The sequence below is a fragment of the Pantherophis guttatus genome, chromosome 5 (genome assembly GCF_059756535.1).
Source record: "Pantherophis guttatus breed Tessera chromosome 5, ASM5975653v1, whole genome shotgun sequence".
Taxonomy (NCBI): domain Eukaryota; kingdom Metazoa; phylum Chordata; class Lepidosauria; order Squamata; family Colubridae; genus Pantherophis; species Pantherophis guttatus.
The window spans coordinates 7,858,868-7,878,924 of record NC_142067.1 but is presented as its reverse complement, the minus strand read 5'-3'; the positions used below and the strand labels follow the sequence as shown (position 1 = coordinate 7,878,924).

The window sequence follows — 20,057 nt, the reverse complement described above, 5'->3', positions numbered from 1 at the left end:
AATAAACATCCTTGAACAAAAGAGAAACAATCCTTTACAGACCCAAAGTTGCTTTTTTCAAGAGGTAGCTGGACTTTCTGGTTTTTCTTTGAAGGTATTTCGCTTCTCATCCAAGAAGCTTCTTCAGTTCTGACCGGATGGTGGGGAATGGAAAGATTTATACTCCTTGCAGACAGCTGGTCATTTGCATCCTTTTAGAGAGTCGCTGAGGCCACTTGGAGGATTGTCTGCACCCTCGGGGTTTGCAACACAGTCCTTTCAGCAGTTCCAAAAAGGCTCCACACTCATTTGCACCACTCAGGAGACCCTGAGGACACAGACAAACCTCCAAGTGGCCTCAACGACTTTCTATAAGAATGCAAATGACCAGCTGTCTGCAAGGAGTATAAATTATTATTATTATTATTATTGTTTATTGATTCGATTTATATGCCGCCCTTTTCCGGAGACTCAGGGCAGCTTACAATGCGTTAAGCCAGTGTTTCTCAACCTTGGAAGCTTGAAGATAGGTGGACTTCAACTCCCAGAATCCCCCAGCCAGCAGCGCTGGCTGGGGGATTCTGGGAGTTGAAGTCCACCCATCTTCAAGCTTCCAAGGTTGAGAAACACTGCGTTAAGCAATAGCCTTCATATTTTTGTATATACCTTCTTAGTAGGGCTTTTGGCCCCCCCTAAGCAGTGTTCCTGTTTATACAAAGTCTGCTTATTGCCCCCACAAACCGGGTCCTCATTTTACCTACCTCGGAAGGATGGAAGGCTGAGTCAACCTTGAGCCTGGTGAGATTTGAACTTGCAGTACTTGCAGGCAGCTGGTGTTACTTAACAGCGCTTTAGTCTGCTGCGCCACCAAGGCTCTTTTTCCCCACCATCCAGTCAGAGCTGAAGAAGCTTCTTGGATGAGAAGCGAAACGTCTTCGAAGAAAAATGAAAAAGTCCAGCTGCTTCTTGAAAAAAGCACCTTTGGGATAACCATGACCTGGATGACCGAGAATCTCCATAGAAATTCTTTACAGACTTCATTTATTCAAAAAATAGTCCAATCATGTAGTTTCTTCCCTCAGGATCTGCCATGGATCAATTACCTTCAGGCAGTGTTCTTTTTCTGCTGACAGGTGCCTGCAGCCGACCTGAGGCAGCTCTGGCTCACCTGAGGCTTTCGTACGTGGAGAAGATCCAGAAATTTCTCTTCTGCCGCCTCTGAAAACCACATGAAAGCACACCCCATTTTCCCACAATTTGGGAGGGGGGGGAGGAAGAGAGAGAGATCTGGACACAGTGCGAGATTTAACAGATTTAACAGATTAACAGAGTTGGAAGGGATCTCGTAGGTCATCTAGTCCAACCACCTGCCCAAGCAGGAGACCCTATACCCATGATGGCAAACCTATGGCACGCGTGCCACAGGTGGCACGCGGAGCCATATCGGTGGGCACGCGAGCTCAGCTCCGGCGCACGTGTGCGTGTTGGCCAGCCAATTTTCGGGCCTTCTGGGCCCATCAGAAGTAGGGAAACAGGCTGTTTCCGGCCTCCGGAGGGCCTCCGGGGTGGTGGTGGGGAAGGCCGTTTTCACCCTCCCCAGGCTCCTAGAAAGCCTCTGGAGCCTGGGGAGGGTGCAAAACGGGCCTACCAGGCCCACTGTGCCATCGTGTGCCAAAAGCGGGGGGAAGTGTTGGTAGATCACGCACTCATGCAGGGAGGTGGAGCGCATAGAATTATGGGTGTGGACACGTGCGCGCGTGACCTCTCTGCACTCCCCCCAAGGTTAGCCATCCCTGCCCTACACCATTTCCGACAAACAGCAGTCCAGTCTCTTCTGGAAAGCCTCCAGGGATCAAGCTCCCACAACTTCTGAAGGAAACTTCTGTTCCATTGGTTGATTGTTCTCACTGTCCAAAAATTTCTCCTTATTTCCAGGTCGAATCTCTCCTTGATCAGTTTCCATCCATTATTCCTTGCCTGGCCTTCAGGTGCTTTGGAAAATAGATTGATCCCCCTCCTCTCTGTGGCAGCCCCTCAAATATTGGAAGTGCTGCTATCCTGTATTCCCTGGTCCTTCTCTTCACTAGACTAGCCATGAGAGCACGGCCCTCTCGCGTGGTTTCCAGAGAATCCACAAACTGTGTGCGAGCACACGCCAACCTCACACAGTCTCCCCAGCTTCCGAAAATCGTGTGTGAACAGGACGCGCTTTTGAGAATAATGGTTGTCGGCCTGTAAGCGAAGGTTGGCATTGTGGCGTGTCAACTTTGACATGTGTGTCCTAGGTTCGCCGTCACTAGGTGTGCGTGGTGACTAGGTGGCCAGTGGCTAAGACACTGAGTTTATGGATCAGAAAGGTTGGCAGTTCGGCGGATCGAACCCCTAGTACAGATCTCCTGCGTGAGCAGGGGGTTGGACTAGATGACCTCCAAGGTCCCTTCCGACTCTGTTAATGTTATACTGTTATTAAATTTTAATAGGCCAGGGGAAGAAGGCTTTTGGGAAAATGGCACGCTGCCATTTTGGAAATTCTGACAAAAAGGAGTCTCAGATATTTCGGCAATGTAGCTTAGAACGTTACGGATAATGCTCGACTTGCATCCGTTCATTTAGCGACCATTCAAAGGTACAACAGCACTGAAAAAAGTGACTTATGACCATTTTTCAGGCTTACGACAGATGTAGCATCCCCATGGTCATGTGATCATAATTCAGACGCTTGGCCACTGACTCACATTTATGACGGTTGCAGGGTCCACTTTTGCGACCTTCCGACAAGCCAGGTCAACGGGGTAAGCCAGATTCACTTAACAACCTTTGTGACTCATTTAATAACCGCAGGGATTCATCTTAACAAACGTGGCAAGAAAAGTCGTAAAAATGGGGCGAAGCTCATTTAACCAATGTCTCACTTAAGAACGTGAATTTGATGGCTCCGTTGAGGTCGTAAATTGAGGACTCCCTGTGTAACAGAAATACGGATTTTTGTTTTTTGGGATGGATGGGGTGACAATTACGCAAGTCAATGTTTTCAGCTAATGTATATAAAAAGAGCCGCCTGTTATTTTGCAAGTCGCAATACAGCCTGGGATCAGTGCCAAGAGGAGCAGCAAATATTGGTTAGGTTTATGAACAGGATGAAAAGAAATGCCTATAGGCAGTGGTGGGATTCAAATAATTTAACAACCGGTTCTCTGCCCTAATGATTTCTTCCAACAACCAGTTCACCAAACTGCTCAGAAAGTTAACAACCGGTTCGGTCGAAGTGGTGCGAACTGGCTGAATCCCACCTCTGCATATAGGGCAGTGATGGCGAACCTTTTCGACACCGAATGCCCAAACCAGAACGGACACACACGTCGCCAGAGCACTGGAAACCAGTGAAGGCCAGCTGGCCGGTGCACCTGCGTGAGCCGGCCACCTGGTCTTTGGGTTTCCGGCACGTGCATGCCACCAGCTGGTCTTCACACATGCTGGACTATTCTGGCCCAGCTACGGACCCCAAAGAACGCAGCACACACAAAGTCCGTTCAAACCTTAGTTTACTAAATAAACCAGTTTTTTACAACAATGGCTGTTAATTAACTGCCTTAACAGCCGCCAAGAATTCAAAGAATAATACTGAAAGCTTACTGTGGTTGGCAGAATGCCCAGAAGCAATTTGCAGGAAGCTGATAAGATAAGCAAGACAAGACACAAAGGTATGTGAACGAAGTTGTTCCCTGCAAATTGCTTCAGTCGGCGTTCCTCCTTAAATAGGCTAAGGGAGTGGCCAATTAGCCCCAAGCCTTATTCTCGAGGAGACCTCCTCCTGAGGAACCACGCCTGCCTTTTGGCAGCTCTGCGCACCCGTGCATCAAGAAACAAGCATACATGCGCAGAAGCATCCTGATGACATCGGGGTCGGTGGGCGGAGCCTCCCGCTGGTTCTACTACCAGTTCTTCCGAACTGGTCCGAACCAGGGGCAACCCACCACTGATGCTGAAGACCACCTGGCCAGCGTGCAAGCACACGTCGGAAACTATAACAGCAGCTGGTGACAGCACACATGCCCACAGAGAGGGCTCTGTGTGTTACCTCTGGCACGCGTGCCATAGGATCTCCATCACGGATATAGGGAAATAATACTCTTTAATTACAATATAGAACTATGATATGGTATCCGGTGATAGGATCTCATGTTAGTCCTGTATAAATAACTAAGTAAGAACTACAGGTAGTCCTTGGCTTACAATCATAGTTGAGCTCAACATTTCTGGAGTTGCTAAGTGAGACATTTGTTAAGTGAGTTTTGCTCCATATTATGACCTTTCTTGCCACGGTTGTTAAGCGAATCACTGCAGTTGTTAAGCTAGGAACATGGCGGTTTAGTGAATCTGGCTTCCCCGTTGACTTCGCTAACAAATGTCTCACTTAGCAACATAAATTCTGGGCTCAACTGTGGTCGTAAGTCGAGGACTGCCTGTATAGTACAGAAATAACAGAATAACAGAGTTGGAAGGGACCTCAGAGGTCTTCTAGTCCAACCCCTTGCTCAGGCAAGAAACCCAATACCATTTGAGACAAATGGTTGTCCAATCTCTTCTTTAAAACATCCAGCAGTGGAGCATTCACAACTTCTGGAGGCAAGTTGCTCCAAATACATAGGTTCCAAAATAAATAAATATCTCATCCAAAGGGAACTTTGATATAGACATTGGTCTATATCAAAATTAATGTTTATTATTTGACTATATTTTTACTCCTGCTTATGCATTGTCTTCCCTTCTGAGTCTTTGCGCCATCAGATTTCCAGCAAAACCTGCCATCTGTTAATGATTTACGTTGATTCCTGATTTACGAGGCTGTTCTTGGATGCTCTCGGGAGCATAAATCAATTTGATTTATGTACTGCAGTATATCGATCTGCTGTCATTCTCTGCATGGGTCATAGCTGCCTATGAACACAACATTGTGAACGTAACTAGACAAGTCGGATTTTGCAAATTAATTCATGCATTTAGACATACTTAAAATTGATATATATATATATATATATATATATTACGTTGGTTTAGGGCACTTATACTTCCTATTTATGCATGCATATGTAGGTTAGTCCCTTTCATTTATTTATAAATGTTGTGAATGTTTGTGTATTCGGGTTCTACAAAAAAAAGTCCATTTTCAATACCTGAAGAGGTGGCCTTTGCACTACTATCATAAACTTCACATTTCAGATGTTGTATATAATACTACTACTAATAATAATGTGTAGTATTACACCAAGAGGTATTAGATCAGTGGTGGGTTCCTCCCGGTTCCGCCTGGTTCTGCCGAGCCAGTAGCGGTGACGTTATGATGTCACCGAATCGGTTCTTCCCCCGCCTCCCCACCCACCCCCCGCGTTATTCTTACTTTTTATTTGGCCCCACCCCCAATCTATTGCTGCTTCCTGAGTCCCAGCTGATGGCTAGAGGAGAAAAAACTGTTTAAACTCTGGCCATGGGGCTTCAAAGGGCCGCCCTACAGCTGATCAGTGTTAAAAGAAAACAAATGGGTAGACCGGTGCCTGCAAAAATAGATGAGTAGATCAGTGCCTGCAAAAATAAATGGGTAGACCAGTGCCTGCAAAAATACATGAGTAGATCAGTGCCTGCAAAAATACATGAGTAGACCGGTGCCTGCAAAAATAAATGGGTAGACCAGTGCCTGCAAAAATACATGAGTAGACCAGTGCCTGCAAAAATACATGAGTAGATCAGTGCCTGCAAAAATACATGACTAGACCGGTGCCTGCAAAAATAAATGGGTAGACCAGTGCCTGCAAAAATACATGAGTAGATCAGTGCCTGCAAAAATACATGAGTAGATCAGTGCCTGCAAAAAATAAATGGGTAGATCGGTACAGCTCTGCAAGCAGTTAAAAGTCTGGTAGACCAGTACCTCTGCTAAATCCTAAAGAATTGTCACATGACCATCAAGCCACGCCCACAAAATAAGCCACGCCCACAGAACTGGTAGTAAAAAAATTTACAACCCACCCCTGTATTAGATGTACCAATAAAGGAGAACATTTGTAGCTCAGGATTTGAAAGGAGGGATCCTTGGTGGTCTCTGAGCTTGGTTGTTTTCTTGCGGACGTTTCATGACCCAACTGCTTATTATCATCAGGGCAAGGGGGGGCTGGTGTTTTCTCTCTGTTTATATACCATGGCTTGTCCTGTCAATGTTGGTGGGAGTATTCTTGGTGGTTCCTTGATAAGGCTCTCTTCATAGCACTGATGATGTTACCTAGTTTGGGTAATCAAACGTCTGCAAGAAAACAACCAAGCTGTTGTGACCTAGGCTTCCTGAGTCATTAAAACACACAAGTAGTCCCAAAAACCTCTTTTATTGCAGCAGCTGTGAGTTACGTTCATTCACAGCTGAGTCCCACTTAGTTGCAAAAAGTCCTTTGGGAGAAGTCCTTCGGGATAATCACCAATCTTTATCTCCCTTGACATGCTGCCAAAGACCTACTTGGCAAAGCCACATGGAGTCCAGAATCAAACAGAGATGCCGACTGGGAACAGAATTAACAATGTTGCTTTCCTGCAAAGGGCCCACGTGCCTTTGCTCCTCTTTTAAGCCTTATGGGAGGGGCCAATCATCTCCAGGCCTTACTCCCAAGTTGTCCCTTTTGTTTTAACTGTTTTTGCCTTCTGGCAGCTCTGCACATGCACGCACTAGGAACAGGCTCCTCCTGTTCCTCTGCCTCTCTGATATCCGACTCTGGAGGCTCCGGAGTCCGCACATCACTCCCAGATGGCCCTGGCCTCATCTCTGCCTCTGATACAGAGCCCTCGTCCGAGCTTTCCCCGGACTCCAAGACTGGCCCATGTTCCTTCCCAGCCTCCTCACTGTCCAACTCCTCTGCCAGCTCCACAGGCTGCTTGCGGACCACAACACAAGCTCAGAGACCACCAAATCTCTCCCAGAACTAGATATAATGGGCTGCAACTAGAGAGTAGATTTCAGTCAACCTTAGGAGGAACATCTTGATGGTTCTCTTAATTACGGAGACGATTCTTTGTCTTTCAGAGGTCTCAAAACAGAAAACGAATGAAAATGCATGGCAAGGTAGAAGGGCCATAAGAGGTTGGACTAGACAACCAAGCCTCTGATTTCATAATTCAGAGAAGGAATAGTACTACTTCTAAGTCTATGATTTTATAATTCTGCAGGTAGTCCTCGGCTTACAACAGTTCATTTTTTTTTTTTAATTTTGATTTATATGCCGCCCTTCTCCGGAGACTCAGGGCGGCTTACAATGCGCTAAGCAATAGCCTTCATTCTTTTGTATATTTATACAAAGTCAGCTTATTGCCCCCACAACTGGGTCCTCAATTTACCTACCTTAGAAAGGATGGAAGGCTGAGTCAACCTTGAGCCTTGGCGAGATTCGAACCTGCAGTAATTGCAGGCCGCTGGTCTTAATAACCAGCTTAATAACAGGGTGCCTTAGACCACTGTACTACCAAGGCTCTTACCAAGGGTTTAGCGATCATTCGAAGTTGCAATGGCTAAGTGAGTCATTTGTGAAGTGAGTTTTGCCCCGTTTTACGACCTTTCTTGCCACTGTTGTTGAGCGAATCACTACAGTTGGTAAGTGAGGAACATGGTTGTTAAGTGAATCTGACTTCCCCATGGACTTTTAGTTTGTAGAAAGTCGCAAAAGGCAATCACGTGATCGTGGGACACTGCAACCGTCATAACTATGAGTCGGATCCCAAGCATCTGAATATTGATCATAGGACCAGGGGGCTGCTGCACTGGTCGTAAGTGTGAAAAACGGTCATAAATCACTTTTTATAATGTCGTTGTAACTTTGAACGGTCACTAAATGAACTGTTGTAAACCAAGGACTACTTGTACTAGAGCTATAGGCTAGATTACGGAATCCGAAAGCACCCTAGAAGAAGAAGGCAGTCAATTTAGATTGGCAATATTTGCTAATTTCAGAAGTGAGAAATTTACTGTCGTGTTATTTCATCTCCTTCAAGCACAGATGTTCCGAAACACCATTAGAGGTATAACTAAATGCATACTAAGTGATAAAATCAATTTATTTTTTTTAAACAAGGTTTTAAATTGGGTTTGTTTGTTTGCTTTACAGAGTACGCTCGATTTGAGGCTAAAATCCATGATCTGCGTGAACAGATGATGAATCACAGCATGAGTTCCGGGTCAGGCTCCCTGCGAACCAATCAAAAGCGTTCTCTCTATGTCAGGTAGGCGGACCAAATGCTGCCATTGGCCGGTGATCCATGGTGGGTGGAAACTACATCCAAAATGGCGCGTTGTCTTCTTTAATTTCTTTTTGAAGTTGTAGAAATGGAGCAGAAAGAAATGGAAAGGGCTGTTGTTTAAACAGGAAAAATAATCGAACGAACAAAGAGATGTCAACTTTTCCCCTTCTTTTTTTCTTTTTATGAATTTTTTTTTATTTTTAAACAAAACATAAAAAATAAATCCATCATCCATTACAATTGCAAACAGTGTGTCGGTCGGTTACAAGTCTTTTGTGCTTCATCCCCATATTCATAATTAACTAATTATCTAACTTCTCGTATTAGATTAATAAGTCTCCTCATTTATCATTTAATTAAACTATGGCTTTATCGTTTCTTAAAAATTATCTTCAGATATTGTATTATAACATTCATTTCTTATTTCATATTTCATTTCCATGTTTTAGTCTCTAGCCATTGATAAAATAAATCCCATATCTTATAATATTGTTTAACTTCTTGTTCTCCAATTTCAAATGTCAATTTACTCATTTCAGCACATTCCATGATCTTCCTAATAACTTCGTCTTGAGTTGGTACTTTCTCATTTTTCCAGTTTTTAGCAAACACAATTCTAGCTGCTGTTAAAACATTCACAATCAAATATCTCAATTCTAAGTTTTCCCCTTCTTGAATTATTATAGATAGTCCTCAACTTACGACCACAATTGAGCCCAAAATTTCCCTTGCTAAGTGAGACAGCTCTTAAGTGAGTGTTGCTCCATTTTATACCTTTCTTGCCACAGTTGTTAAATGAATCACTGCAGTCGTTAAGTTAGTCACTTAGTTAAGATATTTATCTGGTCATTTGCATTCTTTTTAGAGAGTCGTTGAGGCCACTTGGAGGTTTATCTGTGATCTCAGGGTGACCCGAGCAATGCAAATGGGCGTGGAGCCCCACTGGAACTGTTGGAAGGACCATGCCACGGAGCTGTGCTTCCTGTAGGACGCCCTCCGTCTTGCTTCCCCCCAACCGCTGAATACTGTCACTCCAAACTGAAGCGCAAATGGTTCCCGCATTCTGCAAATTTCTCTGGAAATTCGGATTTCCAGAAAAATTGGAGACCATAGGAACCACTTACACCTCAGCCTGAAATGCAGGCAACACAAACCCATCCTCCAACAGCCCGCACTCCACCTCTGTCTCTCTCTGTCTTTCTCTCTGCCAGCTCCATTCCCTCTTCCCCCTCGTAGCTCCCAGGTTGCCTTGATGCTGACCCTGATTCCCACACCTCCTCCTCCTCCTCCTCTGATTCGGCAGCTGGAGGGGCCGGCGGCCGACAGGCCACGACGACTCTCTAAAAAGAAGAGCCTGGATAGCTCTGCAGACAAGGCACTGCAATTTAACACCAGCTGTCTGCAATTAAAGTAAGTTCGAATCTCGCCAGGCTCAAGGTTGACTCAGCCTTCCATCCTTTCTAAGGTAGGTAAATTGAGGACCCAGTTTGTGGGGGCAGTAAGCTGACTTTGTATAAAATATACAAAAGTATGAAGGCTATTGCTTAACGCACTGTAAGCCGCCCTGAGTCTCCGGAGAAGGGCGGCATATAAATCAAATTAAAACAAAAAACAAAAAAAAACATAAGTTTTCAGTGATTTACAGAATTTCATCAGGGTGGAAACTATTTTGATTTGATTTATATGCCGCCCTTCTCCGGAGACTCAGGGCGGCTTGCAATGCGTTAAGCAATAGCCTTCATACTTTTGTATATTTTATACAAAGTCAGCTTATTGCCCCCCACAATCCAGGTTCTCATTTTACCTACCTTAAAAAGGATGGAAGGCATGAGTCAACCTTGAGCCTGGTGAGATTTGAACTTGCAGTAATTGCAGGCAGCTGATGTTAATAACAAGTGCTTTAGTCTGCTGCACTACCAGGGCTCAGGAACCCATACCACTCTCTGGGGCAATAATTCTTCCAGAGAGTAGGCACCATGTCCCACACAGCCTGTTGATAAATGACATCGCTTAATTGATGGAAGCAGAAGCAGGCTGACTCCACTAGAACTTCCTAGCTGTAAAAGTGTAACCAATTATCCAGAGAATTGGTGGATCTACTTACTTGAGATGTGTTAAGCAGGAGTTAGGTAGCCATAATGATTGCATCTGCACTTCCTCCCCGTGTGTAGGATGCTGAACTCAATGGCCTAAAATCGTTCCTTCTAGCTCTGTTTCTATAAATTAAGGAATCTTAATTTCCCTTGAGTGAGGAGTGTGGTACAGCAAGATAGAAAAGAACATTTTCTTCCCCAGAGGCATAGTTCTAGAAAGCAGAATAATAGACTTGGAAGGGATCTTGGAGGTCTTCTATACAACCCAAGCAGGGTTATTTTCCATATTTGCTTTTTGGATTTGTAAGGACTAAAAATAATAAATACTCAAGCAGGAAACCCTATACCTGTTGTGGCCCATCAGCGGGCTGTGCAGATTGTAGCTGATTCCGACAACAAGGAGGCTGGTGTGGTGCTGCGACAGCAGCCTGTTCAGCTGGCGCTCGAGTCGGACAGTGAGGAGGCTGGAGAAGATGTGGTGCCAGAGGCAGGGATTCAGCCAGGGCCTTCAGAACCTCCAGGAGCTCCTTTAAGTGAAGAGGACGAAGAGGAGGAGCCTCTTCTCAATGCACGGGCGCGCAAAGCTGCCAAAAGGCAGGAGTGGCTCCTCAGGAGGAGGTCTCCTCGAGAGTAAGGCTTGGGGCTAATTGGCCACTTCCTTAGCCTATTTAAGGAGGAACACCGACTGAAGCAAGTTGTAGGGAACAACTTTAGTTCAATCTCCTTCGCGTCTGGATTCTCTGCAAAATTGTTTCTGGGCTTTCTGCCAACTCTAGTAAGACGGTGATTACCTTATCTTAGAATTCTGGTAGGCTGTTAAGACAGTTTATTAACAGCTTTTGGTTGATAAAGACTAAGTTATTTGAGTAAAATAAGCTTTGTATAGAGTTTGTGTGTGCTGCGTTCTTTGGGGTCCGTAGCTGGGGCAGAACAATACCAATGTTGGCAAACCTTTTCGGAACACACATACATGCCGGAAATTGGAAGAGCAGCTGCCCGGTGCGCATTTCAGACAAATGTTTATCCTATCTCTTGTTAAAAACCTCCAATGTAGGAGCATCCACAAGTTCTGAAGGCAAATCGTTCCACCCATTAATTGTTCTGTTGTCAGGAAATTTTTCCTTAGTTCCAGGTTGCTTCTCACCTTGATTAGTTTCCACCCATTGCTTCTTCTCCTGCCTTCTGGTGCTTTGGAGAATAGGTTGATCCCAGTGGTGAAATCCATTTTTTTTTTACTACCGGTTCTGTGAGCGTGGCTTGGTGGGCATGGCAGAGGAAGGATACTGCAAAATCCCCATTCTCTCCCCACTCCAGGAAGAAGGATATTGCAAAATCTCCATTCCAACCCCACTCTGGGGCCAGCCAGAGTTAGCATTTGCCAGTTCTCCGAACTGCTCAAAATTTCCACTACCGGTTCTCCAGAACCTGTCAAAACCTGCTGGATTTCACCCCTGCTCTCAAGAATCTTCTCCATACTATTTCCATAGCAAGGAAGATAAAGCAGAAATGGTTAAATTGAATAGCAATAGCACTTAAGACTTATATACCACTTCACAGTGCTTTACAGCCCTCTCTAAGCAGTTTACAGAGTCAGCCTATTGCCCTCAACAATCTGGGTCCTCATTTTACCCACCTCGGAAGGACAGAAGGCTGAGTCAACCTTTGAGCCTGGTGAGATTCGAACTGCCAAATTGCAGTCAGTCTGCAGCCGGCAGAAATAGCCTGCAGTACTGCACTCTAACCACTACGCCACCGAGGCTCATGTACTCTATTTAAATACTTTATTTAAAGAGGAAAATATGTTCTTATTTGGATATCACTTCTGGAATTGGTGCTTCTGAAGAAAAAAAATGAAACGTTGATCTTGGTTTTGTTGATTAGAAAGATTTGGCGTTACAGAAATGGCCAGTTTTATATTTTAATATGTAAAAGCAAAAAGTTGAGGCTGGAGTGTGTTTATTTTGTACGGTGCTAAGAATAGTTGGAAGTCAGTGCCCCCCTTTTCTTCCTTTTTCTCTTCCCCCTTGTATCTCGCACCCCCTTTTCCCTGCTCCCTTTCCCCCTCTTAATTTCCTATTTTCTTTTCTTCTTTTCTTTTTATATTTTATAGAATAATTTTTTTAAAAAAATGAACTATTAAAAAAAAAAGAACCTTCTCCAATTTCACAACTTAGAAGCATCCATTCTCCGGCACTCAGCCTTCCTGATGGTCCAACTCTCCCTAATACATTTTTTACTGGGTTCCTAGGTCTTTGTTGTTAGTTGCAAAGTCATGTCTGACCCATTGCGACCCCATGGACAACGTTCCTCCAGGTCTTCCTGTCCTCTACTATCCTCTGGAGTCCATTTAAGCTCAGACCGACTGCTTCAGTGACTCCATCCAGCCCCCTTGTTCTCTGTCGTCCCCTTCTTCTTTTGCCCTCAATCGTTCCCAGCATTCGGCTCTTCTCCAGGGAGTCCTTCCTTCTCATTAGGTGGCCAAAATATTTGAGTTTCATCTTCAGGATCTGGCCTTCGAAAGAGCAATCAGGGTTGATCTCCTCTAGGACTGACCGGTTTGATCGCCTTGCAGTCCAAGGGACTCGCAGGAGTCTTCTCCAGCACCAGAGTTCAAAGGCCTCCATTCTTTGGCACTCAGCCTTCCTTATGGTCCAACTTGCACAGCCATCCATTGCAACTGGGAAAACCATCGCCTTGACTATACGCACTTTTGTTGGCAGGGTGATGTCTCTGCTTTTTAGTATACGCTGTCTAACTTTGCCATAGCTCTAGCTCTGTTGCCCCTTTAATATCTCTTCCTAGGCTTTCATTTGGAAAGACCTGTTCCTTCTGCTGTTTTTGGTTCAAGCACCTTGATGATTAGGCATGGAGGGAAGGCAAATTTCAGCGGCATCACCTTTTCCCTGCAGTGATGATGTGCTCATGGTGGAACTAATTCAGTTGATGACCTTACATAGATCCAATTAAGCCCGGGCTTTTAAGAATATGTCAGCATGACGGAGGGGACCCAGTTGGGAGGAAAACACTGCAGCTTTAGAGGGAAGATTAATTGTGTTATTTTGGCTGGTGGTGGATGGGGAGGGTCAGGAGAATTAATCAGCAGTGGTTCTCGAAAGCATTAGTAGAGCAGAACGTGATTAACTGAACACTGCCCATTGAGGGGGTAAGGCAAGCAAACTTTGGGAGAATCTGTCTAAGGCAGATCCGTCTCTCAACCTTAACAGAATGACAAAGTTGCAAGGGAGCTTGGAGGTCTTCTAGTCCAACCCCCTGCTCATTGGGCCTGGTGGCTCAGCAGACTGATAGCTTTGTGATTAACACCAGCTGTCTGCAATTACTGTAAGTTCGAATCTCCCCAGGCTCAAGGTTGACTCAGCCTTCCATCCTTTCTAAAGATAGGTTAATTGAGGACCCAGTTTGTGGGGGCAATAAGCTGACTTTGTAGAAATATACAAAAGTATGAAGGCTATTGCTTAACGCATTGTAAGCGGCCCTGAGTCTCCGGAGAAGGGCGGCATATAAATCAATTTTTTAAAAAAAGGAGGAAACCTTGTTACAATTTCAGACAAATGTTGTCCAATTTCTTCCTTGAAAACCTCCAGTGATGGAGCACTCACAACTTCTGAGGTAAAGCCGCTGATTATTTGTTCTGTCGGGAAATCTTCTCCTTATTTCTCCTTATTGATGAGTTTCCATCCATTGCTTCTTGTCCTGTTCATGGGCTTTGGAAAATAAGGTGGACCCCCTCTTCTTTGCGCCAGTCCCTCAAATATTGGAAGTCTGTTATCCTATCACCCCTAGTCCTTCTTTTCACTCAACTAGCTAAAGGTAAAGGTTCCCCTTGCATATATGTGTTAATCATTCCCGATTCTAGGGGGCGTTGCTCATCTCCGTTTCAAAGCCAAAGAGCCAGCGCTGTCCGAAGACGTCTCCGTGGTCATGTGGCCTGCATGACTCAATGCCAAAGGTGCACGGAGCGCTGTTACCTTCCCATCAAAGGTGGTCCCTATTTTTCTACTTGCATTTTTTACATGCTTTCGAACTGCTAGGTTGGCAGAAGCTGGGAGAAGTAATGGGAGCTCACCCCGTTACACGGCACTAGGGATTCGAACCGCTGAACTGCCGACCTTTCAACTAACAAGCTCAGCTAAGCCACCGCGTTCCTTCTTTAAACTAGACATACCCAAATTCCTGCAACTGAACTTTATCTACCAAACTTTAACTACCAAAACCAGGTTAGGAGACATCCTCAGCTCTGGACCTGTCTAATTTTTTGAAGGCAAGTTGTTCCACTGATTAATTGTTCTAACTGTCAGGAAATTTCTCCTTAGTTCTAGGTTGCTTCTCTCCTTGATTAGTTTCCACCCATTGCTTCTCGTTCTGCCTTCAGGTGCTTTGGAGGATAGCTTGACTCCCTCTTCTTTGTGGCAGCCCCTGAAATATTGGAAGACTGCTATCATGTCACGTCTAGTCCTTCTCTTCGTTAAACTAGAGACATACCCATTTCCTGCAAATATTCACTGTATGGTTTAGCCTGGTAGTACCATGGACTGATTCCGTGGAGTGGGGTTTTTCTGTGGACTGGAGGGGGTGTGGTTTCGCATGCTGCCTGCATCCCGTGGATGGGACTGTGTGTTGTGACTCTGACCCCCAAGGCTGACTTATCGGAGGGAGAAGGCTCTGAACATGAAGGAGAGGAGTTGGCCAGGCCTCCCTCTCCAGGACCCTCCTCTCTGGCAATGCCTCAGGTGTCTCCCGTAGGAGAAGAGATTGGCCAGGAGCCAGGTATCTCCTCGCAGTCGGACAGTGACGGAGATAAGTCTTGGCTGGATCCACGCCAGCGTCGGAGAGACAGGTGCACACAGCAGAAAAGGAGGCGTGCCAGAGATTAAGCTGAGTCACTGGACCACACCCCACAGGGGATAAAAGAGGGTGAGGTGGCCATTCAGACTCTGTGACGGACAAAACTAACTACTAGCGAGTCACATTGTATCTTTGAAACAACGTTATCTGCCTTGGATTTAATACGGACTGGACTTGACAATTCTTGAACTGTGTGTATCTTGTTTGGGTTTATCTGATGGAGGAACAACCCCTCCCTCTATGAGTAAAGTTCTTGGCAAGCAGCTACTGGGTTGCTGCCAATCCTCTTATTGAAAGAATTTGTTGTCTGCCAGTTTTATTTAACCCCTGGCTATCTGTTTGTGTGTGTGTGTGAGACGGGGACAGAACACTGTGCTTGTTTGCGTGGCCTGATTTCTGACGTGCCATGGACTGGGTGTTGGGGACCCCTGGTTTAGCCTACAGCTGCCCTAATTATCCTTGTTGCTCTTCTCTGTACAGTTTCTAGAGTCTCGACATCTCTTTTGTATTGTGGCGACCAGAAGTGAATTCAATATTCCAGGTTTGGTCTTACCAAGGCATTATAGCTCTAGGCATGGTGGTTGGGGAATTCTGGGAGTTGAAGTCCACCCTCCTGAAAGTTGCCAAGGTTGAGAAACACTGGTCTAAGCATCATATACTTTCATTCTGTGCTAAGGCAACCTCTCTTGGTACTGGGGAGCTTTCCATGGTGCTGATTTTTACCATGATTTAGGACTCAGGCTCCAATCCTTGGATCATCAGAGGTGTATACAGTATACAGGTAATCCTCAACTTTCGGTCACAATTGAGCTGAACATTTCCATTGCTAAGTGAGATATCTGTTAAGTGTGTTTTGCTCCATTTTATGGTCTTTCCTGCCAGAGCTGTTAAGCGAATCACTGCAGCTGTTAAGTTAGTAAAACACTTGTTAAGTGAATCTGACTTCCCTTGTTGACTTTGCTTTTTGGAAGCTGGCTAGGAACATTGCAAATATCAGTCAAAGGACACTGCAACCATCGTAAATACATGCTGAGTGCCAAGCTCCCAAATTTTGATCATGTGACTATGAGGATGTTGGGACAATCATAAGAGCACAGTCATAACCACTGACTAGACCAAAACTTCTCCTCTCCTGTCTTCTCTCCTCTCCTCTCCTCTCCTCTTCCATTCCATTCCATTCTCTATTCTCTTCCTTTCCCTTTCCTTCCATTCTCTCTCCTCCTCTTCTCTTCTCTTCTCTTCTCTTCTCTTCTCTTCTCTTCTCTTCTCTTCTCCTCTCCTCTCCTCTTCTCTCCCCTTCCCTTCTCTTCTCCCTTCCTTCTCTCCCTCTCTCCTCCTCTTCTCCTCTCCTCTCCTCTCCCCTTCCCTTCTCTTCTCCCTTCCTTCTCTCCTTCTCTTCTCTTCTCTTCTCTTCTCTTCTCTTCCCTTCCCTTCCCTTCCCTTCCCTTCCATTCCATTCCATTCCATCTTCTCTTCTCTTCTCTTCTCTTCTCTTCTCTTCTCTTCTCTTCTCCTCTCCTCTCCTCTCCTCTCCTCTCCTCTCCCCTTCCCTTCTCTTCTCCCTTCCTTCTCTCCCTCTCTCCTCCTCTTCTCTTCTCTTCTCTTCTCCTCTCCTCTCCTCTCCCCTTCTCTTCTCCCTTCCTTCTCTCCTTCTCTTCTCTTCTCTTCTCTTCTCTTCTCTTCTCTTCTCTTCTCTTCTCTTCTCTTCTCTTCTCTTCCATTCCATTCCATTCCATTCCATCTTCTCTTCTCTTCTCTTCTCTTCTCTTCTCTTCTCTTCTCTTCTCTTCTCTTCTCTTCTCTCCTTCCCATTCCTTCCTTCTCCTCTCCTTTCCCCTTCCTTCCTTCCTTCCTTCCTTCCTCCCTCCCTCTCCTCTCCTCTCCTCTCCTCTCCTCCAGATAGAATGAACAATATTTTTTATTTCCATATTGAACTTAAACCAGCAGGCTTCTAAGGGATCATTCGATGATAAATACCACGGCCTTTCAGAAGTCCAGTATGGCAGTATGTATAAGGAACATTGGTATGGCCCGAATGATGCTTTGCAAAGAGTGGGCATAGCATTATCTGGACAGGTGTATCTGCAGAAACCATATTCTGGTTTCTTCAGCAACTCTGGCCCTTGAAGGACAGTGACTAATGAATGAGAAGGATGTGCTGTCAGTAGTTTCAATCGATCACTAGCTGCTCGGTCGATTCCAGTTCTAGCCACCATCGATTGCACACCAAGATATGTTGAGGGAAGATAGAAAACACTAATTTAAAACTGGAACAGCTAAAGGATGAATCTAGGTTGTCTCCATAGTGAGCCGAGGATGAGACAAAAGGTTGTAGCATGAGATCATGTCTCCTAAACATGGTTAAGGGGGAAACTTCATGCTTTGTTTAGCAGAAAGCGCCTAGGAGGAGCTGATAATTTTTCTGACGGGAAAAAAAAAATCCATTTAACTGTTTGTATCAGGACAGAATAGATTCAGGACAAGTAGTCCTCGATTTGCAACGTGTTACTTAGTGAGGATTCAAAATTATGGCAAATGTCAAGTTAATGTCCGCTGCCACCTTATCCTTGCTCGTGTTTCACGAAGGGGGGAAGGCTTGGGGAAAATGAAAGTAAGTGTTGTATCTTCTTGAGATGCTGTCTCAAGGTTGACTTAACAACCGTGTCATCGCTTAATGTCCTAATAATTTGCTTTAAAACTGCAGAGTGTGCTTAACAACTGTCACATGCACTTAATGACGGCTGTGAAAAAGATTGTAAAATCAGGTCTGATTACATGGTGACCTACTTGACAGCTCTCCCAACTTATAAACTTAACTGCAAGATTTTACGGTTGTAACTCAAGGACTGGCTGTTACGACCTTCTCTGTTCCAACCTAAAGCTCTAATGTTATGGCAGATAGATGAGAGATGAGAGAGAGAGAGAGAGAGAGAGAGAGAGAGAGAGATATCAGTGGTGAAATCTAAAATTTCTTACAACCAGTTCTGTGGGCGTGGCTTGGTAATAGCGGGGGTAATATGACTGGGTGGGCGTGGCCAATTTTTTTTTTTTTTACTTTTAAAACCATTTTTTCTACAACCTCTTGAGGTTGTAAAAAAATGCTTTCAAAAGGCTCTGACGATCCCAGCTGAGTTCCCTGATCGTCAGAAGGTTTTTTAAAAAGCCTCTGCCGATCAGGCAACTCAGCTGGGATCGTCAGAGCTGGGATCGTCAGAGGCATTTAAAAGAAAAAAAGCCTCTGATGATTGTGCGGCTCAGCTGGGCATGGGGGGGGGGCAGGGATTTTTGCTACCAGTTCTCCGAACCACCCACCTCCATCGCTACCGAATCGGGTGATCCGGTTCGAACCGGGAGCATTTCAACCCTCAGAGAGAGAGAGAGAGAGAGAGAGAGAGAGATACATAGAGATGGATGGATGGATGGATGGATGGATGGATGGATGGATGGATGGATAGATAGATAGATAGAGATGATAGATAGAGATGATAGATAGATAGATAGATAGATAGATAGATAGATAGACAGACAGATAGACAGACAGACAGATAGATGCTAGATAGAGAGAGAGAGAGAGAAATAGATAGATAGATAGATAGATAGATAGATAGATAGATAGATAGATAGAAAGATAGATAGAGATAGATAGATAGAGATAGATAGAGATGGATGGATGGATGGATGGATGGATAGAGATGATAGATAGATAGATAGATAGATAGATAGATAGATAGATAGATAGATAGATAGATGCTAGATAGAGAGAGAGATAAATAGATAGATAGATAGATAGAGATAGATAGATAGAGATAGATAGAGATAGAGATGGATGAATGGATGGATGGATAGATAGATAGATAGATAGATAGATAGATAGATAGATAGATAGATAGATAGATAGATAGATAGATACATGGATACATAGATACATAGATACATAGATAGTTATTCTGTTATCTTTTCCTTCCTAATGCTCAGCATGTGAATTCGCAATAAAAGAATTAGGGGTTAATATACTTTATGCATATTTTTTTTTTAAAAAAAAAGGGTCCTCAAAGTTTTCAATTTGACTCCACCTTCAGAATAATAAATACGCCACATGGTGCTGTCATCGGTCCATGCACTTTAGTGAACTGCTGAAAATAGAGCTCCCGCAGTGCCTTTTGCTAACAGCTGGTGGGAACTTGAGTCAAAAAATAGCCTTTACGAATTAAGTCTGGAGGAATATCACCCAACGATGCCAGACAACCTAATTTTATTTTATTTTATTTTATTTTGGTAGGTGCAAAGAACAAATGTAAATTAATTGCACCTTTTTTTTACCCTGTCTTCTTTCAGGAGGCCAAATATGGGGAGCTAATTTTGCAAAATCCTTGCAGGTGCATTCTAGGATGTTGTTAGGTTTTAGTGCCTAAAATACACTCGACTTACAACCGTTCATTTCGTGACCGTTCGAAGTTAAAATTGCACTGAAATTAGTGACTTAGGACCCGTTTTTCACACTGGCCACTGTTGCGGCAACCTCCGTGGTCATGTGATCAAAATTTGGGCCCTTAGCAACTGGCTCCTATTTATGACGTTTGTAGGGTTCTGGACAGTGGTGAAATGTAAAATTTGTCACTACCGGTTCTGTGGGCGTGGCTTGGTGGGGGATAATATGACTGAGTGGGCGTGGCCATTTTTTATTTTATTTTTTACTTTTAAAACCATTTTTTCTACAACCTCTTCGGCTGAAGAGGTTGTAGAAAAAATGCTTTTAAAAGCCTCTGACGATCCCAGCTGACTTGCCTGATCGGCAGAGGTTTTTTTTTCCTTTTAAAGACATTTTTTCTATAACCTCTTCGGCGAAAGAGG

General features: G+C 44.5%; 1 protein-coding gene across 30 annotated transcripts in view; it reads left to right on the top strand.

The window, feature by feature from the left end:
• Positions 1 to 20,057, top strand: part of DLG2 (discs large MAGUK scaffold protein 2) — a 1,136,581-nt gene that overhangs the window by 1,027,255 nt on the left and 89,269 nt on the right. For all 30 annotated transcript variants that reach the window (XM_087895794.1, XM_087895787.1, XM_087895810.1 and 27 more), the window contains one exon: positions 8,118 to 8,232. In XM_087895794.1, coding sequence (XP_087751920.1) covers positions 8,118 to 8,232 — 115 coding nt within the window. The remainder of the gene's footprint in view (positions 1 to 8,117; positions 8,233 to 20,057) is intronic.